Raw genomic sequence first — 27,746 nt, forward strand, 5'->3', positions numbered from 1 at the left:
CCGCGGCGCGCTGTGCCGCCGACACCGCCGCCCCAGCCGCACACACCCCGCGACTGCCAAGGGCAGCGCGGCACCGCGCACCTGCAGCCGGCGGTGGCTCCTGCGCACTGGCTGCTTGCTCGCGCGCTCCCGCCCCACGCAACGCCGATTGGTTGAGCTCTCCCACGCGGAGCAGCGGTTGGCCGGCGGGCCTGTCAGTCCAGCGCGCCCCGTTCCCTCCGCTCAGTTCCCCCCCCCTTGGCCGGCCTGGGCCTCGTCCTCAGCGGCTGAGGCGGGAGGGGGGGATCGGTCTGGGGGCGGCCCGCAGTGCTGCGGGCGCCTCCCTGACGCCGGGGTCTCCGTCGCCGAGAAGGCTCGCGGGCGACGCCCGGGGCAGCTATCTCCGGGACAGGTGAGAGGCAGCTGGGCCCCTCGTCCCTTCCGGGACAGGTGAGGTGCTGCCGGGCCCTTCTCGCTGCCGCGGGACGGCTGCGCTCTCCCTGCCCCGCCGCCCCCCGCCTGCTGCTGCTAACCCCGCCTCAGGCGCGTGCAGCGGGCGGAGCTCTGCGGCGCCGGGCCGGGCCGGGCCGGGCCGGGCCGGGCGCCCACCCTCCCGGGGCGCGCCGCCTGCGGGAGGTCGCCGCTGCCCGGGGCTCCGAAGGGGCGGCGCGGGGCGCGGGCAGGTGTGCGAGCGGGGGGGGCTGCGCGCCGGTGCCTCGCCCCCTGCCGTGAGACTCTTCCTCACGGGCGCCTCCCCGGCTCGGGGCTCGGTCTTCGCCGGACCCTCAGTAAGAGCCTCCGAGTTCCGTGGCCCTGCGCTCTTAGGCGGTGCCCAGGGAGCCTCGTACCGTTGCGGTGTTAGGGCACGTAGCCCGCAGAAGTGCTTATGCTGTCATGTCTACTGTACGTCGCCTGTCCCGTTTTCCCCCCCTCCACTTCCATGCATCGGGCACAGCTGGCCTACCGTCTGCCTCGTACAGCTCGGACGATGGAGCAGTGGTTTTCTTTGTGCCTTGTCTGCGCAGATAGCTTACGAATTAGTTGGGTTTCCAAGGCTTGTAAGGTGTGATGAGATGAGGTAGGTAGTTACTTCTGGGCATGGGGATTCAGAGGGTACTGTGCTTTTCAAGACTGTGTAGAGGATGCAGGTAGACTTGTCAGCTGTGTATTTATTGTGAAGAGGATAATGGGGGTGCAGATGTAAACCTTCTTATTTTGACCACATTGTCCACTGGACTTCAGGAATAAACTTGAAAGCTATTTGCATGTTGCATGCGTGATATCATTCAAATACTTTCAAGGAACCTTGATTGGCTGAGATCTCATTTCAGATCAGATAATTTTTTAGTATGGCTTCAGCAGGCTTTAAAGTGTCTAAGGTTCCGGCATGTGGTGGAGAAAACTTGTTGAAATTCTCAGCTGTAGAACTGTAGCATGTCTTTTGTCTGTAGTTCTAGATATACATATAAATTGAACGTATTTGTGGAAAAAAAAAAGTGTATTGGTACGTCTTGCTGCATGGAAAGATATTCCTTGCTTTAAAGACTTTATAGTTGAATGTAGAAATCTGCATCCAACAAAAGCTTTTAAATTCAGATTTGTTTTCATGCTGAAGGTTCATGTTGTACCTAGCAATTATCCTTTGTGTGTAAGGATTGAAAGTGTGTGTAGTAAGGACAGAATGGTGTGCACTTTTTTGTTCAGTGTCTGTGTTTCCCATCCCACATGCTAGCACCAGTTTACAAGAAAAAAATACTAGGAAATTCTTATTTTAATCAAGCTATTTTATTTGTTTTTCTGTTTATTTACCATAGGTGTAGTAAAGGGGAGATATATAGAAATCATGATAGGTGGTAGTTATGAGCTGTGCTTTCTGTCCATGTAAGCTTTATTTTCAGGCTCTTAGCGTTCTTTATAATCAAACTGTATATGTGGATATGAAAATGTATTTAAAACTGTTACTAATGAGGGCCTTGGAAAGTGGAAGATCTTATTTTTCATTGCCCTTTATCTTCCATTCAAATCTAAATACCTTTAGACAAACTTGCATAGGAAGCACAGCCTTTGTCAGACTAAGAGACTATGGAATTTACTCTTTAAAAATCTATTACGTTTGTTGTATTTCCTATCTTATCTAGTGTTTTCTGCAGCTACCAATGCTGAAGTTAAACTGTGTGTTTTTTTTGTTTGTTTGTTTTTTCAGTCTCTTTGGCTAAAGAGACTTTTCCTAAAGAGGAGCTAAGCTCCTCTTTTTCAACAGCCAAAAAAAAGTTTTGTTTTTAATTAAACGTCATTTTTCAACGACATTTCTGCATGAAAAGCTTTTATTCCACAGCTTTTTGCTCCGATTTGTCATCAAAATTAGGGAGTAAGCCTATTTGAAATGGGGAAAAAAAGTTCAACAGGGAGTGTCTGATTTAAAAATAATGTGTTCAGTTCTTATGAAACTTGCAAAAAAAATGACATTTTTCATCAGCAGCTCAACCTGACTTAGTTGCAAAATGACTGCATCATTTAGAAGTGAAAAGAAATGTATAAAAATGGGACTAGAGGAACTACATAGCAATCTGTATAAAAGGAATTTATGAAGTACCATAGATCAAAATGTAAAGAAAATATTCTGGAGTCTGTTGTACTTCTTAGAGCTGAGGACAGCAAGGAAGAATTGGTACTGATTCTGTAGGAAGGAGAGAGGAAGCCTAGTAATGTGTTTGTTGCTGGGTGAATTTGGGAAAATCATTATGACTCTATGTTTTAAAATATATATTTTACTGGTAATAAACAGGGTGCTGTATCAGATAAGAATGGTGAAATATTTTGCAGTCTAATAAATGTTGGACAGTGTCTCCTGAGGATGCTATTTAAAAGTCTTTGAGAACCATGTTTCAAATTTCTTCTGAAATTGCTGGCTACAGCTGAGACTTCTGGTCTGCCAGTCCTGATTTTGAAGACTGAGAGTTCCAGCATTGAGCTAATAAAGGCAAGTGCTCTTTGTTACCTATATCAAACAAAATAATGGGAAAAATAGGTTGGGGTTTATTTAATAATATATTGAAGGACTGGATTGGGGTAGTCAGGCAACAAAGTTCTGTGGAAAAAATTGTCTTGCTAACCAAGACTTTGTTCTTGTATGCAATTGTAGGTTGACTTGACTGGGGTAACTAGGTAGCTATAAAAGTTCAGGTAATCAGTCAAGCAGTATTCAAATAAAGTTTGTGTGTTAAAGTCAAACATTTTTATATCAAAGAAGAGGAAGTGTAGGCTTCATTTAGACACAAGGGAATGTATTTTGAGGAGCAGTCATTCTGTGAAAGATGCAGGCAGTCAAAATAGGTAAGCAACTCAATATGAACTCTAGGTCCAATGTTACAGGAAAAAAAGGATTAATACTGTGTCTAAATAAACAGACAAGGAAGAAGTAAACAGAAAGATTTTAAATTCTAAAAAGTACTGGTGAAATTGGTGCTGAATTATAATGTACAATTTTGAGATTCTTGTTTTAAAAAGGGAGGTAAAAGTTTTGAATGCCCCAAAATAATCAGTAAAAATATTTTAAGAGTTTGTGATGAGAGCCTTAAAGAGCAAGATCTTCCAAATTAATTAAATGGAGAATCAAGGAATGTCTGGAACAAAACAGAAATGTTTGCTACAGTCTGCCTCTTCAAGGTGAGCAAAAGAGATCTGTGAGAATATCTAAGTGATCCAAAGAAGTGTTAGTACTAGGAGAATATTAGAGAACGAGTATCAGGTAGGTACATATCTCGAAGGGTGTGTGTTGTTCTTCTATTTCAGTCCTGGAAATAGTGTTACAGAATTAGCAAAGCTATGGAGAGGGGCAGTGGGGAAGGATGAGGTCTACTTATGACTAAACTGTAAGCTGACTGGGAGACCTCAGCCTGCAAGATTTGTCTGGGAAGAGGGTATAGTATCTTTATAACACTACGAATTCTGAAGGTGAACAGGCAAGATTGTTTTTTTGTTGTTGTCTGTTTTTGAATTGTTATCTTTAATGCAAGAACCAGAGGACATAAAATAAGACAAAAAGCCGGATTCAAGAGCAGGGTTCACAAGAACATTAATATCCTTGCAAATTAAGCTTCAGGGCTTCTCATCAGAGAATGTTGTAGGTGTTCCAACTTGATGTAGATTTATGAGGCAACTAGATAAATTTGTAAGAGAGAAGTCTAGAGAAATCATAAAGTGAAAAGATTTATATCTGTGACTCAAAGTCCCTGAACTGCAAATGATGATTGACTGGAAAAATGTTTTGGGAAAGTAATGCTGCATGTTTCCATTCTTCTGCTTTTCTGTACCTTCCACCTATGAACCCATGTGAAGTTTGGAAGCTGTGCTGCAAAGATGGTTGGTTTTCCATGTTATTGATGCTGTTATGTTCAGGAAATAAACAAATGATACTGAAGCCAAAAGACTTCAAGAAATTAGGATGCTTTTATGGAGCAAGAAGATTGGAGACTTCAGATCTATCTGTTCCCTGTTAGTAAAAACGTCCTGTGTTCGTTTGTAGATAAATTATTAAGGTTAATTCCCAAACAACTGGATGAAATTTAAAGACCTGTCATTAAAACCTACAGATCAGTCTAGGTGATTGTAGTGATCTCTTATGGCTTAAATCCCTGTGAATAGGGAGGTTAGGCATGTTAGTGATGTGTAATACCCATGCAAACTTGCTTTAAGTGGGATATAGAACAGTGTGCTTAGGTCTCTAGCTTGGGCATCTTTTAGAATAACGAATTAGTGCAGCTGAAGAATAATGCAAGTTGGGCGGGACCTCCAGAAATAATCTAGTCCAGATCCATGCTCAAAGCAGAGCCAGGTTAGAGCAAGTTGCTTTGAATTTTGAGTTTCTGTAACCTTTCCAGGTAACCTTGCTTGTTCCAGTTCGTAAGCATTTTCATTGTGAATATATTTTTCCTTATGTGTAATTGGAATTCACTTTGCTGTGACTTCTCTGTTGCCTCTTACCATTTCATCACTTGCCTTGCAGAAAAGTCTGTTTCCATCTCCCTTATAATTTATCTTTAGGCAGTTAAAGCCAGCAATGAGCTTAGTCCTTAACTTTGTCCTCTTAAGATTAACAAACCTAGTTTTGTCAGCCTGTCCTCTCGCATCTGAACTGTCTTATTTTCTTATTTTCTGTCACTGAAAGCCTAACTTTCAGTTGACCTTTATGTCTCTCATACATACTCAAGTTTCCTGAGCATTATGCTAGATTGAACTATTGAACTTTTTCTGAAACTGCTCCAGGATGGCTTTCCAGAAAATTCACTTAAATTGACTAATGATTGGTTTAGATTTACTGTAATATCATTACATTTATCTTATAAAATGTCATCTTCAAGTGATGGATAATGAATAGCATAAAGGCTTAGGTATTTTGTATATTAATGTTTTCAGATTTTAAATGTTGAGTAGAAAAACCTGCAACTGTTATGTGAATGTAGACCTCGTTTTTGTGTTTTAGCAAAGCATAGCTGATCCTTTGCCAAAGAAAAAAGACTACTTAGGTAGTGTAGTTAAAATATGCTATTTTCAGTGGTTTTCTTTTATGACTACGTCTACTTATAAACAGTCAGAAATAGATATGCATTAGTATCTCATCTCTTAAGTATTTTTAATTAAGAAAATAAAACTATTTCAAGCATTAAGAATGTGTATTTTTCTCATGTTTGGATAAGAAGGTATGTTCCTATCATAAGGAAACTACATAAGTTTCCCCAGAATATTTAGATACCCTCTTAAGGAACAAGTGACGTGAAAAGAATTGAGAATATGGAAGCTTTAATACTTCCTTTAGAAAATAATATGAGATGTAAGGAATCTGGAGTATTCTACAGTTGTTTAAGACATGATTTGGGATTATTATTATTTTTTTTTTAATTTCTGTCATTTCTTCATATAATTAGTGCTAAATGTTTTATTTTTCTATAAACTTTTTATCAAGTATAGTGAATATCCGGATTATTTTCAAAACAAATTTTATTGGTTTAGTTGTGTGAAACATGCTTCAGCTTGAACTAACTTTGGCCTCAAAATTAAAAGAAGGTGCAAAGGTCTCCTTTAAATGCAGGATTCTGATGATATTGATGATTTTTTTTTTTCCCCCAACAAGATACTTTCTTCTTCCCTGTTTATCCATAATGCTTTCATAGACATCTGTTTGCTGATATAAAGTGTCATGTGTATCTGTAGGTGATAAATTCTGTCTGCCTGTTTTCTGTACTTTGAATAGCAAATGACCTTTGACTATTAACAATATGGTGAAGGTGGAGAAGCAGGAACAATTAATGCTCTCTAATTAAAAAGTTCAAACACACTGGAGACTGAGTTTGCAGAGAGAATAGAGTTTGCAGAGTTTTTTCAGATATATAGAAATTTTACTTGGAAAGTTAGTCTTCAACGACATTAAGAGTGAAAGACGCAGACAGAATAGGGTGTGCCCCCCCCCCAAACAAAACAAAACAAACAAAAAAAGGCAAAGAAAACCATCTTAACTGCCAGGAGTTGAATGTGATTGATGAAGTTGAGTTGGGATGTGAATGTATGTTACATCTATAATTTTACCTGAAATGCTTAAACAGATACTGACTCATTTGTACCTTGTCATTTTCATTCTTGTGTGAACCAGGATCACACATTTGGCAGGGAGCCCCTACTGTATAAGTATTTGCAGCATGGATGATTTTTGAGTGTATGAAGAGAACAGTACTTTTTGAGCAGAGAATACCTTTCTTTGATACCAGCAGGAATTTAAAGGCTAGAAGATACACATTTTTGTAAATGGAGGCTCCTTAACAGTAGGAAGAGTGTAGAGAATACAGTAGAGGCACAGTGTTACTATCTGACTCTCAATGGCTTTTGTTAACATTAGCAATGCCACATGGACTTTAGTGGAATTTTCAGTTTCCCGGTGAAAATTGCCTATCTTTGAGATGATTTTGTTCTAATTTGATATTAATTGTCTTAAATACTAGCTATTGTAAAAGTTGGTATAAGGCAAAAGAAAAGGAAAGGGTGACATGATCTAAATATCACTAAGGCAAGCCACCTAAATAGCATTTTCTCAGGTTTGGTAGTGGTCTTATTTTATGGAAGAGCTGAGGCTTAATTTGTCTATAAATATAAATAAATTAGGAATTATTGTATTTGGGTTTGTGTCCATTCTGCTATGTTTAGTTAAGTCTTGAGGAAACCAAAGTGAGAATGAGTAGCATTCATCAATAATTGCTGATATCAACTTGAAAGTTGTACTGACTGACAATGTGAGAAAGAGTTACAGGTAATCTTTGGAGTATACAGTAATACTACAGGTACTATTTGGAGAATAGTTATAAAATTCTTCATATGTTGCTCTTTCCTAAGTGATGTATTCTTTGTTTTTCTTTTTCTTTTTTTTTTTTTTTTAAAGTTTTGGAATTTGTCTCATACTAGTCAAACTAGAATGGGAAATTAGCAATCAAAGCAATTTACAACTGGGAGGGAGAGCCAAGAATAAAAATACCCAAACACGTGTTACAGGTAAGAAATGTAGAGTTTGGGAAGAACTGAGTTATATAATAAATGTCACTATAATTCTGTTTCTGGTTATTTGCAGGAATGTCATGCTTTTAAACAAGAGATAAACCATCTCAATAGAGAGAGCCAGACCGAACAATGGATTGATGGAGGTGTGCAGCAAAATGGGTTGAGTGAGTGCAGCACTAACTTACTCTGCTGTAAGTATGCAACTGTGATTAAAGTAGGTATTTTCCTATTTTCATCTCTGTTTGATACCAGAGATTATGGAAGTGTCTATCAACTCTATTCTGTTGAGAGAAGAACCTAGAGTCATGATAGTATTATACAGTAATATTGCAGATATGTATTTCTTTTTCTTTGACAGCTTTATTGAGACTTACCAGAAGTGTAACTCTCTGAAGTGTAGATCTTGTCATAAATTAGCAGATGTGTATGAAGGATAATGGCTTTTGAGAGAGGACTGACTTCTGCTAGAGATAAAACTGCAGCTCTGTTTTGATACGGATCAAGATGATACCAGATTCTTAAATTGGTATTTATTATTTATTCTTTGTGAAGGACAATGATTACTTTTTTAGTTATTGTTGTTAATCTGAGAAATGTTTTTTACTTTGTTCCCTTCAACATTAGGCAGCAGTGCTTGCTCCATTTTTTCCTCTTTTTATTTATTAATCTTTCAGTTTCTTAGCAAATACTAAGACATGGTTTGTGGTCATGTTTCATTTAACTTAAGTAATTAACAGTTAACATAGCATAGCTATGTTTGTGTGGTTATAAATGTTAATTTTGTTTTTTTCAGGTGCCATAACGCAGCCTCCATGAGCTGCTTTTGTAAGGGTGATGCCTGTAGAATATCAACTGCATGTAATCTGGATTAAGATAAAATAATTTAACACCACACAGCAGCGGGTTATAGCACCCCAACTACATTTTTGGAAAAGGCCACTGAAATAGCAATAGAGTGTTCCTTCACTGTTCCATGAAAGTTCAGTCCTTTCCAGAGTGTCAATATGAAACTGGCCTGGAGGCTGTCATCTAATAGCTTGTTTGAATGGATACATGTATTGCAGTAAATTGTCTTAAAACAATCCTCTGTTGGAATGAGAATTGCTTTCAGACCAATTAATTTTAAACCAATCTTTTGAGATGCATGGGATAGATCTCTATGCTAGAGTTATTGTCAAAGTGTAGAGGAAGCCTGAGATGACTGATGCTGATAGATGGATGCTCTTGGAAAGTATCTTGGGTGACTGAATGATCAGCTCTAAGACCTGTACTCGTAAAGTATTTGGAATCCTGCACCCATTACTTTAAACTTCCGTAATACACATTTTTGTATTTTATCTGCATTGCATTAGTTTTCAGTAGTGCATCAATAGCCAATACCTTAATCTTGCATTCAAATTTAATAGTATGACATAAAGTTGTTAAAGTATTTCTTTAACCAAAAGCTTTAGATATGCTTTCTTTTAACCTCGTCGGGGTCCAAGGCTTGTCTCTATTGTGCCAATGTTATCTCCTTCCCACAAATGCACATCTTCATATCTTCATATCTCTAGGGAGATGGCAGCTTTTTTTTTTTTTTTCTTTTCTCTCCCTTTTATCTACTACTTCCTTGAGAGCTGCTACTGCTACTACATAGCTGCTACTGTACCTGAAAGACAGTTTGGAGAGTGTGGAGCTCTTATCAAGTTCATGCACATTCTCTGGATAGTATATGTACCTATGTGGCCTGTAAATGCTATATCACATTCAGTGAATAATAGGTTTCTATCATATGGAATATAAATGTTCCATTAAAATAGTTTCTGGATAGTATTGTCTTATGGCTGACTTCATATTAACCAATTGTGACACTTTCTCTCAACTTATTTCAATTTTTGTAAATTATGATGTAAAATAGGTTTTCAGAGTAATTGCATGTAAAAGTAGAAACATTTCCACGTTAATTTTTTAAGAACATGTGGATGTCTTTCATAGATTTTCTGAGTTATGACTATATACTAAAACAGAAGATTTAAGATACGTTGAAAACAGGCCTTTAATAAGTTAAGAATCACTGCCACCTAGTGGAACATTGCAAATATTGACGTGTTCTAAAACTAAATTTGGAGAGATTAAGTCTAGAGGTTTTTATGGTTGACACAGAATGAGGCATTCTAAGTGGTAGCAAATTATACTAGATTTTTTTTTTGTGGGGTGGGGTGGGGGAGGATAGCTTATAGTTAATTTCTTAATTTAAGAAATGCAACTTCTTTTTTCCAGTGAGAGTAGAAGATGTGAGATACCCCTGCTGACTTCTAGTATTTGAACACAAAAACCACCTTATAATTAATAGAACACTTACAAACTGCAAAGGCTCTTCTTTTGAGGCAAATATTGCAAATACTAGTCCTTACGACTCCCTCAGAGTAATATTGTGTTTATATACTGCTTCAAAATATGTTAATGATGTTTACAGAATCACAGAATTGTAGGGGTTGAAAGGGACCTGGAAAGATCATTGGGTCCAACCCCCCTGTCAAAGCAGGTTCCTCAGAGCAGGCTGCCCAGGTAGGCGTCCAGACGGGCCTTGAATATCTCCAGAGAAGGAGACTCCACAACTTCCCTGGGCAGCCTGTTCCAGCGCTCCGTCACCCTCACCGTGAAGAAGTTCTTTTGCATGTCAGTGCGGAACTTCCTATGCTCTATCTTGCGGCCATTGCCCCTTGTCCTATCCCCAGAAACCACTGAGAAGAGGTTGGCTACATCCTTCTGTCTCCCACACCTCAGGTATTTATACACATTGATGAGATCCCCTTCTCCGCAGAGCTCCTCTCCAGCAGGTTGTCCTCCAGCCTGTACTGATACATGCGGTTGTTCCTTCCCAGGTGCAGGACTCTACACTTGCTCTTATTAAACCCTATTTGGTTTCTTCCTGCCCATCTCTCCAGCCGGTCCAGGTTTTGCTGAATGGCAGCACAGCCTTCTGGCGTGTCAACCGCTCCTCCCAGCTTTGTGTCATCGGCATACTTGCTGAGGGCAGACACTATTCCCTCATCAAGGTTGTCGATGAAGATGTTGAACAAGACCGGACCCAGCACTGACCCCTGGGGAACACCACTAGTCACAGGTCTCCAGCTGCACTCTGTGCCACCAATCACCACCCTCTGAGCTCGGCCAGTCAGCCAGTTCTCAACCCACCTTACTGTCCACTCGTCTATCCCACACTTTCTCAGCTTTGCTAGCAGGATGTCATGGGAGACAGTATCGAAAGCCTTGCTAAAGTCAAGGTAGATGACATCCACTACTCTCCCCTCATGTACCCAGCTGGTGATGCCATCATAGAAGGCAACGAGGTTGGTCGAGCACGACTTCCCCTTGGTGAATCCATGCTGACTATTCCTCATAACCTTCTTCTCTTCCAATTGCTTGGAGATGGCATCCAGAACAAGCTGTTCCAACACCTTTCCAGGGACAGAGGTGAGACTGACTGGCCTGTAGTTTCCTGGATCATCCTTCTTGCCCTTCTTGAAGACCGGAGACATTGGCTGTTCTCCAGTCTTCAGGCATCTCTCCTGTTCTCCAAGACCTTTCAAAGATGATAGAGAGCGGTTCGGCGATCACCTCTGCCAGCTCCCTTAGCGCATGCAGATGCATCCCGTCAGGACGCATGGATTTGTGTGCGTTGAGCCCACTCAGACGCTCCCGAACCACTCTCTCATCAACTAGGGGGGAGCTCTCCATTTCCCAGACCCTTTGTCCTCTTGCCACAGGCGAGGGGTCCCGGGGTGGAGTCCTTGAAGCAAAGACTGAAGCAAAGAAAGCATTCAGTATCTCTGCCTTCTGGGCATCTCCCATGACCAGGACACCCCCCTCGTTCAGCAAGGGACCCACATTATCCCTAGTCTTCCTTCTGCTGTTTACATACTTGAAAAAACTCTTCTTATTATCCTTTATCTATTATGCAAGCAGAAGTTTAGTGTGACTGCCCCAGGTGTCTTCTAATCTTGAGACTGATACTAAGTATGATAATTCAACTAATTTTGCTGAGAAGTTTAAACATAATTTAATGTTTGACTAGATGTTACTGCTTTAGTTGAGAGACATTATTTTCAATTTTTGAATGAAAACAAAAAGCTGGGTTTTACAGAAGCAGAAAATATGTTCCAAATGCCAGTAACTGACCATAATTGTTTCCTTCCTGCTGGGAGTGGAGGCATCATTGTTTTGTTCTTGTTTGTGGCTGGATTTTTTTTTTTTTTTGAACAATGAAATATTCTTTTGTCCTGTGCAAACAGATTTTTTTTTCCTTAACATGCTCTAGTGATACAATGAGAGCAGATGCATCATTTACTTGACTTGGAGAGGAGAATCTGCAACACTGTGGTATAGGAGTGTCAAGTCAGTGAAACTAAGGGTGAACTTAAGACACCTTGTCATTTTCCAGTAAATCTATTTTTGTACTATGACAAATTAACAAAATGATTTTTAAATTAATTACTTGTTCACACTTTTCATACAGGTGGTTACTGCAGAGTCTGGGCTTTGCACTGATTTTCAGTATTAAAACTTTAATTGATATGTGCCATGGATTGAATTAATGATGATGAAAACAAGGGAAGACTCTAGTGATAATCACTTAAGTCTTCTATACTGTATGTGTGTAATAACATTTCCTTGAATTCTTAATTTTAAGGGATGGTTGTGGATTTTTGTTGTTGTGTTGGTTGGTTGGTATTTGTTGTTTGTTTTTAAAAAAGTCCAAGCTTGATGTGAAGATTTCAGAAAATGGTTATGAATTATTAGAAACCTCCACTATATTTCTTGTCTTAATTATTTTAGGTATTCAGATGCTATCTGTACTTAGTTAAATGTCAGTTGATCATGCCTTTTTTTTGTGTGTTTATACAGACAGCATTGATCATATAATTACATTACTTCTTGAGGTGTTAAATGGTGGCAGAAATAGCTAAATGGAGATAGAAGAGAAAATGGAATAATGAATTTGTAAATATAATAAACAGGCATTTAAGTGAACTCAATTACTTGTGGGTGTAATAAAATATAGGATATAATCAGGATGGAAATAGCATTTCATATTCAAACCTGCTTTTCCAATCTCCTGCACTTTCATGGTTTACCAGCTAAGGATTCTGTGAGATATTTAATAATTCTGAAATTAATTTTGACAGCTTAGGAGCATTATGAAGTGCATTTTGATGAGGAGACTGTATGTACAGATCTTGAATGAAAAATGTATTTTGTAGTTGTTACTTCAAAAAACAGTAAGACCTGATTTTTATTCACTTTGCAGAATGTCACCTCTATCTCTTTGGTGTAGTGGTAGCCACAGATTCCTTTGTGTCCAGGTTGCTATGATGGGGAGTTCTTTCAGGAAGCCAGGATTTGGACTATTGCAGGGCAACTAAATTACTGGGTTAACATATAGTTAATCCACATAACCTTAATGTTTATATGTTTTTGGTGAAAATCCTCTTTCAATCTGTTGACTGCTGACAGGACTGATGACCCTAAGTATGGGATGCACTTTGTTAAAACTGCTCAGTTTTTGTTTTACTTGTGCTGATAGTATAACAGTGAATGATGTAAATCGCTGCAGTGAACTTCAGAGTACTGTTTCCCTTCAAAAGATGTATCTTCATTGGATCTTGTCACAGCCCAGCACAGGATCTTATATGCTGAATTAAAAACATAATTTCCATTAGCTTTTCATTATTCACTGTTAACTGTAGTAAGAAGTTTATCAGAAGAGAATGTGCCTGAAACTACTAACGTGTTGGTGACATTTTATCTATAGGTGGTACTGTTGCGTAAGTAATGATGAAATATATTAGAACTTCCTGGTAAAATGGATACTAAAAACATGTACACCAGACAGTTGTCACTTAGGATGATTTTAGACATAAGATTAAAAAGCCTTAACATTTATATATAGCCTATTTACTTTTTTTCCTTAAAGTGTTAGTAGGCAATTATTTGTATTCAGGGATTTGAGTATTTTACAACTTTTTGTGTTGTACAAAATCATAGAATGGCTCGGGATGGCTCAGGCTGCAAGGGACCTCAAAGATCATCTAGTTCCAACCCCTCTGCCATAGGCAAGGATGCCACCACTGGATCAGGTTTCTCAGGGCCTCATCTAACCTGGTCTTAAACACCTCCAGGGATATGGGGCATCCACAGCTTCTATGGGCAACCTGTTCCAGTGCCTCACCAACCTCTGAGTAAAGAATTTCTTCTTAATATCTAATCTAAATCTCCCCTTTTTTAGTTTAAAGCCATTACTTGTTCTGTCACTGTACTCCCTGACAAAGAGTCCCTCCCTAGCTTTCCTGTAGGCCCCCTTTAGGTGCTGGAAGGCTGCTGTAAGGTCTCCCTGGAGCCTTCTCTTCTCCAGGCTGAACAACTCCAACACCCTCAGCCTGTCTTTGGAGGAGAGGTGCTCCAGCCTCTTGATCATCTTCTTGGTCCTCCTCTGGACCTGATCTAATACATCCATGTCCTTCTTATGCTGCGGGCACCAGAGCTACAAAAATGGCCAAAAACATATTGTTGAATCATTTCAAAAGAACAAAAGCTTTTGCGTACAAAGCGTTGTGGCTATTAGACCACTATTATCCCAAGTCTTATGCATGTGTTTGTGCATGCATGTTATGTCATGAAAGGGCTCAGAATGGCACATAAAAGATTTCTGTTTTCTAAAGGAAATAAGTCATTTCTACCTTTACAATAGAAAATGCAGTCTTTTTCCTTTCTACTTTGCAGAAGTCATACGTGAGGGAATGAGAAGTGAGATTTGAGAGTTGCTATTTGGCTGGACAGGGCACTCAGGAAAGTAAAGATAAGACGTAGTGTTTCAAAGTACTGAACTTCTCAGATGGGATGCTGTCAGTCAGGTTTTACAGTGGGGTGCTCAGTGCTTCTGAGGTTTGTGTATTAGCTTTCTCTAGGTTAGCAAGTATCTGCATAGAATTCAGCAGCTGCTTCTTTGAAAGATTTAAAGAAGTTCTACTTTTGAAATGCATCCAGGCTGGCTTGCTGCCTCACTGCAATAATAAAACAGCTGTAAACTGCCCAGACTCAGAAAGAGTTTGAAAGTTTACTTTTTTCTTTCTAATTTTAAGATGATGACACTAAGTAAATGACATTTGGGGAAGAAAAAAAAACACTACATAAATACCTAGGTGTGGAGAATAAGCAAAACATGGTTCTAGATTACCTTAATGCTAATTCCCTTTTTATTTATCAATAGCACAAAAAGGTGGGATTTTTTTTTTTTTTTTTTTTTTTGCTTGTTTCAAGCCTTCAGTCTGAAACTAGATGTGACATACATGGTGATGTATGGTTCACATCAGTGGTTGAAAGCAAGCAGAGGGGTGCAAGTGTAACCACGTTATTGTTTCATCCTGTTTTCATAATGAAGTCCCACTTTCATGTTCCAATATGTTAACTGTAGCATATTCTCATTTGTACTCTACACCCACAGCATCTGAATATGACTTTGTTCATTGTTCATCATGGAAAGCAATGTTCTAACGTTAAACATCTGGAGGAATAGTTTTGTGATGAAGAAAGAGGAAAATGAGTGCAGAGATCATAAATCAGAACTGAACATAGAGCTCTGTGTAGTATATTGTAAAGGTGTCCATAGGTTATGGCAACTGCCAGTAAAGTGGAATAGTATATTGAAAGGATCTTGCTTTTTACCTTCAGCAAGATCAACAATATTCTTCATTCCCTTATCTTGGTCAATGACAGCTAACCTCTCTGATGTTTGGTACTGGTGTGTGTTTCTTTTTTTTGTTTGTTTGTTTGTTTTTTTAAATAAACCAGAACTGTTAACTCTTGTTGGTTCCAGCCAAGTTTATCAGTGCTCAGATGGAGCCCTACTCCTTTTTAATTGTCTTCACTGAACAGCTGAGCAGTTAATTTGGACTTAAGGAAAAACAGTGACCTTTTTATAAAATACCAATGTATATTTTCTTAAAAGCATGCTACAGCTGTCAGTTCATGATTCAGTGATACTGGAAAAACCACAATGACTTAATGAAGTTATTAAGTAGGTAGGGTTTGAAATTCGTGAAGACAGTTACAGTTTGGAGCTCAGAACAGGCGTACCAAGTCTTATCAGAAGTTTGTCTAAACCAATATTTTTTCTCCAACAAGAAAATCAGTAAGATTAATGGTCATCAGTGATTGTTTACACAGTTATTCTCATATTTCTTGAGAACAGTGTGGTTAGTTACTTCCCCTGAATAGTCTGCTGGCATTTAGAATTTATAGCACAGTGACTTTATTGGCCAAAGGTCGTATCTGTGCTTAAGATTCCATAAGGACTTCCTCATGTAATAAGCATGAACTTGTGGTCTTTGTAAGTAGAATACATGCATATCACTAAAAACAATGTAAAATTAGCCTTTCTACTTTCAGAGAGTGTCACTCATGTACCATAGATGACAAAACTTGTCATATTCTGTTAAAATAATGGTTATAGGGATTATTCTTTTGTTTTGATTTTTTTTTCAGTTTAGTTGATTTTGCCCTGTCTCCACTTAAGCTTCAAAGGGAAGAAATCCATGTGTAAATGGGTTTAAGTTGGCAGCAAAGAGTAGACAACCTCTGTTGGTATGTACATTTGCATCCTGACTTACCAATTTTGCTACTGGCTATCTCTGAATGAGATCTATTGTAGCGTACATGTGAACATTCCCTACAAACACAAAAGGGCTTTTTCATTTTGTTTTAGCACTGTTTATATATCATTTTAATGATTAACTAGTCAAGAGAATTTTTAAGAAGCAAAGGCTACTGAATGAAATTATATGTTATTTTAGTGACTTTCATTGCCAACATGTTGGATCTCTTATAATTTTCAGAATTTTGAGTATTTATTTTTAATCTCACTGGAGTGAAATATTTTAAGTATGGGAGAGTATCTTTTGTATTAGTTGTTCTTACTATCTGTTTGCATATAGTCTGACGCTCTTTTGTTACAGGAGACTTAGTAGTAGCTCCACTGTTAATTTGCAGAGTAATACCATTTGTGGTAGCAGGTGTGGAAATGCTTCATATCACCAGATGATTTTGTAAGAATAAAATGCCTACCTGTGACTTGACTTGCAAAGACAATTGCTCCCTATGACTTTCCTCCAGCAAAAGAAAATGGCTGTGAGAGAAGTTGTTTTTCATACAAAATGTGAATCTTGGAGAAACCTGCACACGCACATAAAAGTGGAGTAATTTTAAAGCTTATGTTATACTTAAAGTATTTGTGGAAAAATCAATTTTGTTCCTTTTTAAAATGAAAGTATCTAACCCAATAAGCTTTCTATGTGCTGAATTTTGAAAGCAAAAGTATGCTAGTGCTTTTTTTTTCAGATGTTAAAGCACTTCTGTCTCTTGTTTAGTAAATGTAAAAACTTGCAGTAAAACAGAGCTTGGACTGGATACAAGATCACATATGGGATTTTTCTTTCCCCTTTCAGAGCATTTTTGAGCCCCCGCACACTGAAAAGCCTATTCAGGAAGGCAGAGAAGGAGGAGACGAATATTTTTGTAGCCATGATACAAATACTACATTTTATAGAAATTAAATCATAAAAATTGCTTTCCACCTCAGTATCTCTATGGGATATTAACAGAGGCAACTACAGACCTAGAAATACTTTGCATTCTGCTAGTGCTCAATAATACAAGTTTATTTTATCAGGACACAAGATAAAGGAAATTGATTCTTGACTAGTTTAACTGAGGAGATTCTGGTGTTATTTGAAACACAGTTATTGATTTATTTCACACAAGTCCATGAAATTGTGTGAAAAATTGCTGCTGTTTGTTCTGTAAGGCCTTCTAGGGTGATAAGTGCAGCAAAGACTTTACAATAAGTAATATAAGGGGTTACTTTTACTCTTATTTCCTTTTTTTTTTTTTTTTTTTTTCAGCATTTTCCTGTTTGTGTGATTCACATATTGTAGGAAAGGATAAGGATGTGAAGGGAGTTGTGGTGATATCCCTAGTTGTATATTTGAGTACCTGCAGACTGTCATTTGTATGCATTTTGCTAAAAGTACATATACAGGAGCCTGTGGCAGTGGTTGCCATGGGGTATGCTGTGCAGAATGATTGTTTTCTTATTTTGAAGTGAATCAGTATTTGAGCTGACTTGGTAATTCTGTGAGCAGTTCCTTTTTTTTTTTTTTTGTGCATACTTAAACACACATGAATAATACTGCTTATAGTATGTGTATGCATGCTGTGTATGAAACATTCTCAGCAGCTGTCTGCTAGCAGTATGTTTGAAGTATGTGTAAACTTTCTGCAACACTACCAGTTCTCTCATGCAGTGAAACAGGACTGCAGAGTTACCTGTATTTTAATCTGTCCCTAACAGCTGATTTAGATGTTATAATAAAATAGTTAATTTTGCTTTCACCTCACGGGTATCATACTGATTTAAATTGGGGGAAAAGTTCTTTATTTTGATGGGACAGGTGTTGGAATTCAGCAGTTTCTTCTGCGCAGTCCTGTGAGTGTTAGCTTTTTTTTATATACATCTTAACAAGTTTTCACTTAAGGTTCCATTAGGTGCTCAGATCTGAATCATGCAAGGCATCACCTATGTAACAAAACGAGCGGCAGATCCTCTGCTAAGACCTCCTCTATATAATGAGGAATGGATCATGTTGAACACTGTAACTTCAGGAAGGCTTCTAAACATCTACTGCTGTCCCCTTATTCGGTTAATCATCCATTTTATTGTAATCCCAAGAATCTGTTAATGTATACCTATAAAATTGTTTACAAGGTGAAAGTAGTTTTAGATTTGAGAATGTATAAAATCTCATTAATTATGCAATGTACACAAACTTTAAATGTTTCATTATGATATATCTGAAAAAAATTTTCAGGATAAGAGTACAATGTAATACTGAATTTTTTACTGAAGGTCTTTGGCAAGTACAGTGCCTTTGTGCTGTCAATAGGACAATAATGTAAGGGCAGCTGTAGCGTATTAAGCTAGTAACGAGTATGAACGTGTGCAAAATGCACTAAACATAGTATCTGTGTGAAGTATATTTTGGCTGTGATTGAGAGTAGAATTTAAATTTGGTGCTGACTTTTATATTTATGTGACATGAAGTAAAGAACGCTTGTCTTGAAACAGCATCTTCTGTTTCAAGAAGAACCAGTGAATTGATTGCAAAGTTTTATTGTGATGATTAAGAGGCCCACTGTGAGGGAGGGGCCTGATATATCCATTGGTGACAGTTCTCTGAGTGACATAAGAAATCTGCCTAAAGAAATTTCTGAATTAGCCAACATTAGGGTCACATTCTATGGTGGGTTTTTTTGGCTACATAGATTTGGAAATAAAATTGCTTGCTATTCCTTTCACTTCCCCTTGCATAAAATTTTGAACAAAGGGAATGTTGTTGTGTGTGGAACTATCTGTTTTTGTTATCGGATAAGAGATTTTTATTTAAAAATGTTTGTGTATAATTCTTTTGAATACCCTTTTAATCTGAATTCAAAATCTGTAGTCACATCAGTTGCTGTCATTTTAGTTGTGCCTGTTTATATACCAGTTGTGTTTTTTCTGTTTGAGATGCAACTTAATTAAATTAATGAACTCATACATCTACCTCTGTCCACATGGCACGTGTCCTTTAAAGTGTAGTAGTTAAAATATATCAAAGAAAATGAAGTCAGATTTCCTGGTATCAGGGAGATGATTCTTTGCTGAATACTCAGGACTATGGTGTCTTGTAATTATTTGTGCTTTTATTTAAAGATTGGTTGATTCTTTTGTTTAAAAATGTTACTATTATGACCAATGTCTATTAATTCAGAACTGAAAATGTTTTTGTTTTAAATGTTCATTAAACACTTCGTATTTCTGCAGCAACTTAACTGGAACAGATCACTTATTTCAAGTAGATAGAGGCAGCTTCTTTGTGATGCTGCATACTCTTGCCATCTAGTCTTTGGTTTCTGAAGGAAGCTTAAGGCGATATATGTGAAGTCATAAGCTAATATGGAAATGTATCTGTCTGCTTAAGACAGTTTGAAAAAGCCTAATTTCAGATGATGTTGTTGCTGGATTAGCCAAGATACTTGAGATTCATCCTTCCAACCACATACGATGATGTTGTCATGTTCTGTGGGACCTGACTAAGATGCTTTCAGGCACACCTGTCTGTAATATTAGTGGAGGTCTGAGCAGCTGCAAATATAATTTCTATATTACTCTTATACAGTACACTGTATCACCAATTATGAGAGTAATTCATACATTTATAAAAAAGCGATGATCAGAGAATTGTGAGGAAGCACCATTTCTTCAGTCAGCTAATACCTTCAGTTTCTCATCTAAAGGTATATTGTGGTATCCTGCAGTTTCTGGATGAATACTGTCTAGCACAGACTTTGAATAAAATCTAATTCAATATAAATCCTGAATAAAACATGATGCCATTTAACATTTCTTGAGTTAATTGGAAATGGGGGTAAGGATTTGGCCTAGCTTTGGTGATACTTACAGTCCTTTGTGTTTGCTACCTGAAACAGAAAAGACAGTCTAGCTTTTAAGATTATATTGTTTCTTAAGAATCTTTTCATTTAGAAATAACAGTGTATTTCCTTTACAGGAATTCTGCTTTCATCATGTTGTCTTACCTGTGCTGGCTGAGCTGAAACTTCTGGCTTCCTGGGGAGAGCATGTATAAAAGGAATGACTTCATGGCCAATGTGATGGTCACCTCTGCCACTCCAGAGGTAACATTCACTGGTGTTTTTTTGTTGTTGTGGTGGGTTGTTGTTGTTGTTTTTGCCTTCAATCAAAATTGGAAGTGTTGGTTTGTTTCAAGTTTCAGAGAAACCATTTCCCTGTCAGTCATTTCAGTCATGTTTCTTATGAACAGTGTAGTAACTGTTGATAACAACAAAGTAATTTGAGTGTGGTGTAGTGTGGTCCCCCCCCCCCCCCCCCCCAGCTAACAGCCTGTGTTTGTAGGACCAGGAGAGCCAACTGAAAACTGCTTGGTAATTAGTTATCCTACTAAGTTTTTTGTTTTTATCCAGTAAAGCATGCATATGTTTTAAATGTATGAAACTTGTTCTGAAACTTTTCCTGTTTCTATATACCTTTTTAAGGTGGAGACTAATACTACATATGTGTTACAGGTTTGGGTGCACCATGGATCTATATGGGATCATGTTCATGATCCTAACTGTGTTTCTACTAATTCCCCTTTACACACTTCATAGATTTACCCAGTACCAATGTCAGGCTTCCTAGTCAGTAGTTCTCCAGATACTTTGGAGGAAAAAGGAAAGAAAACAAACAAAAAACAGCATCACATTTACTAGTTTCTAGTTCTTTGTTACCAAGTCAGTTTTAAGTGAGATTTACATGCCACAGTTAGTTGTTCATCTTCATTTGACAGCCATGTTCTTCTAACTAACAAATTTAAGTGAGGTAAGGGCTTAAGATTTTACATGCATATATATGTTTAATATGTAGTTTTAAGAAATAGGAAAAAAAAAAAAGATGGTATTACTATTATTAAATGAGATTATTCCTGAAGAAAGGAATTACTATTTTTTTCTTCCTTACTATTGTTATGGAGAGAGGAGCATGATTTGAATCTGCCTAATCTTTACCTGATGCATTTAATTTAAACACTTCCTTTGAATATGAATCTTCAAAATCCCAATGAGTTTCCTTTCATGAGACAACTCTTTTATCTAGTCTATAATTTAAAAAATAATTTTCTGAAGTGTGGAATCTCACAGAGCTAAAATTGTATGTCACCATAGTTTTTGTAGAACAAAGGTTTCTGAAATATGTTAGAAATACTCAGAAACTGTGCTAAACTAAGCTTAATAATGTAGAAGTATGCAGCTTTTTGAAGGTTCACATTTTTTCTTGTAATTTCTTAATCAGATGTGAGTTTCATCAATCTGCAGATGTGTACTTTTTTTTTTTTGTTGTAGGGTAGTAGCAGCTCAGATTCTCTGGAAGGGCGAAGTTCAGATTATGCCAATAAAAGCTATGACGCAGTTGTATTTGATGTATTGAAAGTAACTCCTGAGGAGTTTGCTGTAAGTAGAAATACTAATTTTGCAATTATGCTTGTATTCTAATAATGACTTGCAGAATTTAAAAATAAACAAATAAAAATCTGATTATATAAACTATAACAAAATAAACATCTCAGGACTTAGTCATTTTAAAATTTTATCACTTTGGAAAAAAAATCTGATGAATCTGTTCTTTAACAATAATGCAGAATACACAGATGAGAGCTGCTGTTAGGTAGAAATAATGGCATGTTGCCACTCAGGATGGTGATGTTTTTGAATGTGGTATGTCCCTATGTGGAAGGTCCCTTCCAGTCCCTAACATTCTGTGATTCTGTAATATCGGCTTGGACAGTGGTGGCCTGATTCTGGACTGATTGGTTATGTTCTGTGGAGGAGAGGGGAGGTTTACCTCCCCTAAACCAGGGGAGGTTTAGGTTGGATATTAGGAAGAACTTCTTTACTGAACGGGTTGTTAGTCACTGGAATAGGCTACCCAGGGAAGTGGTTGAGTCACCATTCCTGGAGGTCTTTAAAAGACATTTAGATGTAGAGCTTAGGGATATGGTTTAGTGGAAGATTTGTTAGCTTTAGGTCAGAGGTTGGACTCAGTGATCTTGGAGGTCTCTTCCAACCTAGACTATTCTGTGATTCTGTGAAATACTACTGTTTGGTTTGAAGTTACTGAAGTGTCACATCAAGCAGATATAAATACATGATTGTTAGCTCTTCATATTGCATTAACTAAAATTTTATCTTTATTGCAGAGCCAAATTACATTAATGGATATGCCAGTATTTAAAGCTATACAGCCTGAGGTAGGTTTTTTTTTTTTAAACTGTTTACATCTTTGGGATTTCAGTACCTGTGGATATGTAACCATTTAATAAAGGGCATTTCATTCTAAAATGCTCAACTTCTTGCAGTTCACTAAAACTCTTCTAGGCTTGTTCCTTGTTAGCACTTTAAGTCTATAACTGAGCCTGATTTACTTTGATTTGCCAGCTGTCTTAAAAGGAGATGACTGTGCTTTTCTGCAAGTCTTTATGTCCTGCTCTGCGCAAGAGTTTATTCTGGATAAATATATAACGTGTGAAAATTGACTGCTCTCTTTTCTGCTCCCGTCAGTTCACATTAGATTTCAGTGCTTGACTTAAGCCTCTAGTTATAACCTGTATTTTAGGCTGCATCAGCCATTCATTTTAATTGAACTGGTGCCTTGGATTGGTTTTAGTAAAATGTGATAGACACTGCTTTTATAAATTCTTTTATATTTTTATTGCATCCAAAGTCAGTAATGTTTAAAAACAATTTTTGATGTTTTTCTTAGGAGTTGGCCAGCTGTGGGTGGAATAAGAAAGAAAAACATATCCTCGCTCCAAATATCGTTGCCTTCACTAGGAGGTTTAACCAGGTAAATGATTTGATGAATGTGTTGAACAGGTACTGTTGTTTTTAAGTACAAAGTGAAATACAAAATATTCATATTAGTAGTTCTAAATGAGGATTAAGATTTTAAAATAACAGTTCTTTTTCTCGGTTGCTTTGTCCACATTTTTTTTCTGTTGTACCACTAGACTGTAAGTTCCTAATAATTTTTGCTGGTGTGTCATTGTAGAAAATCAGCAATTCTTTTCCTTCTTTTTCTGCGTTCCATCTATTTCTTCAGTTATCTTAGTGTCAGCTCACTTCTGTACTTACTTCTTACGTCAGTGCTTTGGGGTAATATTCAGATGAGAACTTAGGGGATCAGACCTCATTTATTCTTCTACTCTGTTTTCTCCATCAAACATCATGAAACTATTTAATCAAGTTGTTTTTTGTAAATTAATTCAGTTGCATCTCTTTACTTTATAGGTCAGTTTTTGGGTTGTACGAGAAATATTAACAACACAGACCTTAAAAATAAGGGCAGAAATACTGAGCCATTTTGTGAAAATTGCTAAAGTAAGTGCATATTTATTGTACTGTCATTTAAAATGTTATTTCTTTTTTATTTGCTTCTACACTATTCCTATGAACCATTTTTGGATTACATAGGGTAACATTCTGGGTATTTTTAGCACATTTGCTATGTTGTACGACATGAAGAAGACAAAGGTATGATATCAATTGTTTCTATTTTGTTTAAAACAAAACAAACAAACGTACCCAGTTCATTGTGAATTATCTTGTGTTTTTGCCTAACAAAGTTAAAAATGGTTTCTTGTCGCTGGCCAACTACATGTAGCCAATGCTGAACATGGTTGTAAACCATTGTTTTCTCTCCCCCCATTCCAATGTATCTTTTTATGAAAAGAAATCTTGCTTCCAAGACAGCTATTGTGTGACCTCATTACTATTTGTAAAATATAGTTGTTCAAATAAAACTTAGAGTTATAAATCATAGAATCATAGAAAAACATATAATCATAGAAAAAAGCTTATAGTTTGAGAACTATTTTTGTAAGTCATTCTTAACATTTAAAAAGAAAAATATTTCTTAAAATAAATATATTTCTGTTTCATGACCTATAGTTACTCTGTTGTGTATGAATACCATGACACTTTCTAATATTAGTAAGAAGATGGCAGGTAGATCAAAGACCTGAGTACTAATCTTGTATATGTGAAATAGCTTGTGAGTGGTGCTGGTGGGATATGTAGATTAGAAAAATATTTTCCATTTAATACAAAACCTTTTTTTTTTTTTTTGTATTATGAGTATTTTCAGTGAGTTTACATAGCAGTTTTGTGCTTATGCAGAAGAGAACATACCTAAACAAGTTCTTGGCACAAATTCATAGTCCAAGTACTAGGAGAATGGTCAACTTGGAGACACTGGGTTATTCTTAGAAGAGTTTTCGTGTCCTTCGCAAAATGAAAAGCACTGTCCTCCTTTTTTTATTTTTCTTTCCTTCTTTTCCCTCAGCAGAATCACAAATCTTCCTCAGATGCTCCTGAGCCATGAATCCATCCATCATTCAAGAATTAATTTTACATCCATCCTCTTTCTACAATTTACAAACTGCACGGGCAGTAGCTCTCATTTCCTATAGTTCCAGGATATAGTAAAAATCTTAGCTAAGCCAACTTTTTTTTTTTTTTTCCAGAAGCTTCTAGACCTCAATAACCTTCATTCTCTTATGTCTGTGGTGTCAGCACTGCAAAGTGCACCTATCTTCAGACTGACCAAAACCTGGGCTGTAAGTTATCCCTTGTCTCTTCTTTCTTGTTTGAATTCTGAGGCTTTCTGAATTTTCTGAATTGATGAATTATGTGCCCTGGGAGATGATTCTTTACATTCTTGCTGTTGTGGCACTGTCACAGAAGCAGTAGTAATTTGGTATGTGGTTTTGGAAAGCAGAGATTAAATGACTGCATATCTTTCAAACAATCTGAAGTTTCCTGTTTTCCTGTCTGTTTGAGAAGCTACTAACTATATGTCTGACAGGACTTCAGTTGATAAAATAATCTAAGCAGGCCCTTGCATGAGAGTATGTCTCAGTATCCCATTATCCAAATCATCGTGTCATTAATATATTGGGTAATAGGAGAGGAAAAAAAGGTATTACTAGTTTAGAAACATTAATTCTGTAATTGTTTTACAGTGTGTTTCAATTTTTCATTGATATTGGAAATGCAAAGCATTATTAATTTCATCTTCAGAAATTCAATCCCTTGATGGCAGAATTTATCACTTAAATTTACCATGTTTTTGCTGTTTCTAGAAAGTAGAAAACACTATTATAATATAGTCCTACTGTATGTAATACTTAAATATACAGAGGCTTAGGTAATTCTCAATTTCATATTTCACTCAACACAGACCACATTAACTGTTTGAAACTTATTCATAAAGATGGCTATACTTAACTCTTTTGCCCAAATTCATTATCATGCCTTAAAATGTCTAACTTTTTATGGTTTGAATGCTCAGAATTAGGATATGGTCTAATAAAAATATGTGCCTGCTGTTCTGAGCAGCTTGATGAAGTTGGAAGTTAAATAGGGAAAATCACTCATATGAAATCAAGTGTGTAAATAATTAATTTCATGACTAAGACCTAAAGAAATTTTAAGAACTCATGTAACAAAACATAGTGTATTGCACTTATTACAATGGTAGTTTGAGAGCAAATACTAATGTATTTAAGGAATTTAATTTAATGTTACAAAGGCAATACTAAAATATGATGTGCACAGTTGAATTTAGAATTCAAACATTATTTTCTAACTTTGAGTGTGTAAAACATTTCTATATACAAAATGAGAAGTATTTATTTTTCTAAATGTTATTACCGATCCTTTAAAAAGCTACTGCCTTTTAAGTGATTTTTGCTGCAGTTGTCAAAATGTTTATTTCACTACCATAACAATGTTTTTTCCAAGATTTCATTGGAAACAAAATAACCTTTGCTCAATTCTTTTCTGAAGTCTTTGGTGACGTAGAACCTGCAGGAATTATTTTTATTTCAGCTACAAAAAGTAAAATTATGCAATGACACTGTTCAGCAGCCTGAAAATTATATTTATATACTTTTTTATTAAACAGTTTTAAATGCCATCCCAGGTGATACCCATTTGGATCAATATCATCCATTTGGAGTCATGGCCCCCATCACAAATCTAAGACTTTTTATAGTCACCAGTAGTTCACAGAATCACAGAATTTCTAGGTTGGAAGAGACCTCAAGATCATCGAGTCCAACCTCTAACCTAACACTAACAGTCCCCACTAAACCATATCCCTAAGCTCTACATCAAAACGTCTTTTGAAGACTTCCAGGGATGGTGACTCCACCACCTCCCTGGGCAGCCTGTTCCAATGCCTCACAACCCTTTCAGTAAAGAAGCTCTTCCTAACATCTAACCTAAAACTCCCCTGGCGCAACTTTAGCCCATTCCCCCTCGTCCTGTCACCAGGCACGTGGGAGAACAGGCCAACCCCCACCTCTCTACAGCCTCCTTTAAGGTATCTGTAGAGAGCGATAAGGTCGCCCCTGAGCCTCCTCTTCTCCAGGCTGAATAAGCCCAGCTCCTTCAGCCGCTCCTCGTAGGACTTGTTCTCCAGGCCCCTCACCAGCTTCGTCGCCCTTCTTTGGACCCCCTCAAGCACCTCGATGTCCTTCTTGTAGCGAGGGGCCCAAAACTGAACACAGTACTCGAGGTGCGGCCTCACCAGAGCCGAGTACAGGGGGACGATCACCTCCCTAGCCCTGCTGGTCACACTATTTCTGATACAAGCCAGGATGCCGTTGGCCTTCTTGGCCACCTGAGCACACTGCTGACTCATATTCAGCCGACTGTCCACTATCACTCCCAGGTCCTTCTCCGCCTGGCAGCTCTCCAACCACTCATCTCCCAGCCTGTAGCTCTGCTTGGGGTTATTACGCCCCAGGTGCAGGACCCGGCACTTGGCCTTGTTAAACTTCATGCAGTTGACCTCAGCCCATCGGTGCAGCCTCTCCAGATCCTCCTGCAGAGCCTTCCTACCCTCGAGCAGATCGACACACGCACCTAACTTGGTGTCATCTGCAAACTTACTGAGGGTGCACTCAATGCCCTCATCCAGATCATTGATGAAGATGTTAAAGAGGACCGGCCCCAGCACCGAGCCCTGGGGGGCGCCACTAGTGACTGGCCTCCAACTGGACTTGACTCCATTTACCACAACTCTTTGAGCCCGGCTATCCAGCCAGTTTCTAACCCAACGAAGCGTGCGCCAGTCCAAGCGCACTTAGTTCCAAAGTACAATACAATGCAGAGTTAGAACCTCAAAGAATTTGCAGTGCTGTTTAGAAAGAAAACAGCAACGCTAATCTGGTCTTTTCACTCTTTTTTTTTTTTGTACTTTTAATGTTGTTTTGTTAACAGCTGTTACTTAACTATCTGTGGTATGTGCTGTTCCAATGTTGTAGAAGGCCTCAAGGCTTCCATTGGCAATGCTGGTTTACTGATGACTCTTGTTAACTCCATCCTGTTCAGAATGAGACAGTCTGAAGTCATTAACTCATGAATATCCATTGCAGTTTTTTTCATGAGAGTGGGCAAAGTCAGAATTCTGTAGAAAGAAAACAACTAGATTTGTGAGCCTTGCACTATGGCGGTTGGAATTCTAGAGAGGAAGAGATTCAATGGAACAGCTGCCTGTTGTCAGAACGTAC

At 37.8% G+C, this 27,746-nt stretch overlaps 1 protein-coding gene across 11 annotated transcripts in view; it reads left to right on the forward strand.

The window, feature by feature from the left end:
* Nucleotides 1-27,746, forward strand: part of RALGPS1 (Ral GEF with PH domain and SH3 binding motif 1) — a 127,465-nt gene continuing 99,719 nt past the window's right edge. For 2 of the 11 annotated variants that reach the window (XM_035341856.1, XM_035341854.1), the window contains exons 1-9: nt 2-391; nt 7,592-7,712; nt 16,050-16,143; nt 20,166-20,292; nt 21,514-21,621; nt 22,368-22,418; nt 22,931-23,014; nt 23,458-23,547; nt 24,693-24,785. In XM_035341856.1, the coding sequence (XP_035197747.1) occupies nt 20,236-20,292; nt 21,514-21,621; nt 22,368-22,418; nt 22,931-23,014; nt 23,458-23,547; nt 24,693-24,785 (483 nt within the window). In that variant the 5' untranslated portion in view covers nt 2-391; nt 7,592-7,712; nt 16,050-16,143; nt 20,166-20,235. Of the gene's footprint in view, nt 430-559; nt 1,058-7,591; nt 7,713-16,049; nt 16,144-20,165; nt 20,293-21,513; nt 21,622-22,367; nt 22,419-22,930; nt 23,015-23,457; nt 23,548-24,692; nt 24,786-27,746 lie in introns of those variants that run through there. The other 9 variants (XM_035341847.1, XM_035341855.1, XM_035341857.1 and 6 more) reach the window with 8 other exon arrangements.

Source organism: Oxyura jamaicensis, chromosome 17 (assembly GCF_011077185.1).
Source record: "Oxyura jamaicensis isolate SHBP4307 breed ruddy duck chromosome 17, BPBGC_Ojam_1.0, whole genome shotgun sequence".
Lineage (NCBI taxonomy): Eukaryota > Metazoa > Chordata > Aves > Anseriformes > Anatidae > Oxyura > Oxyura jamaicensis.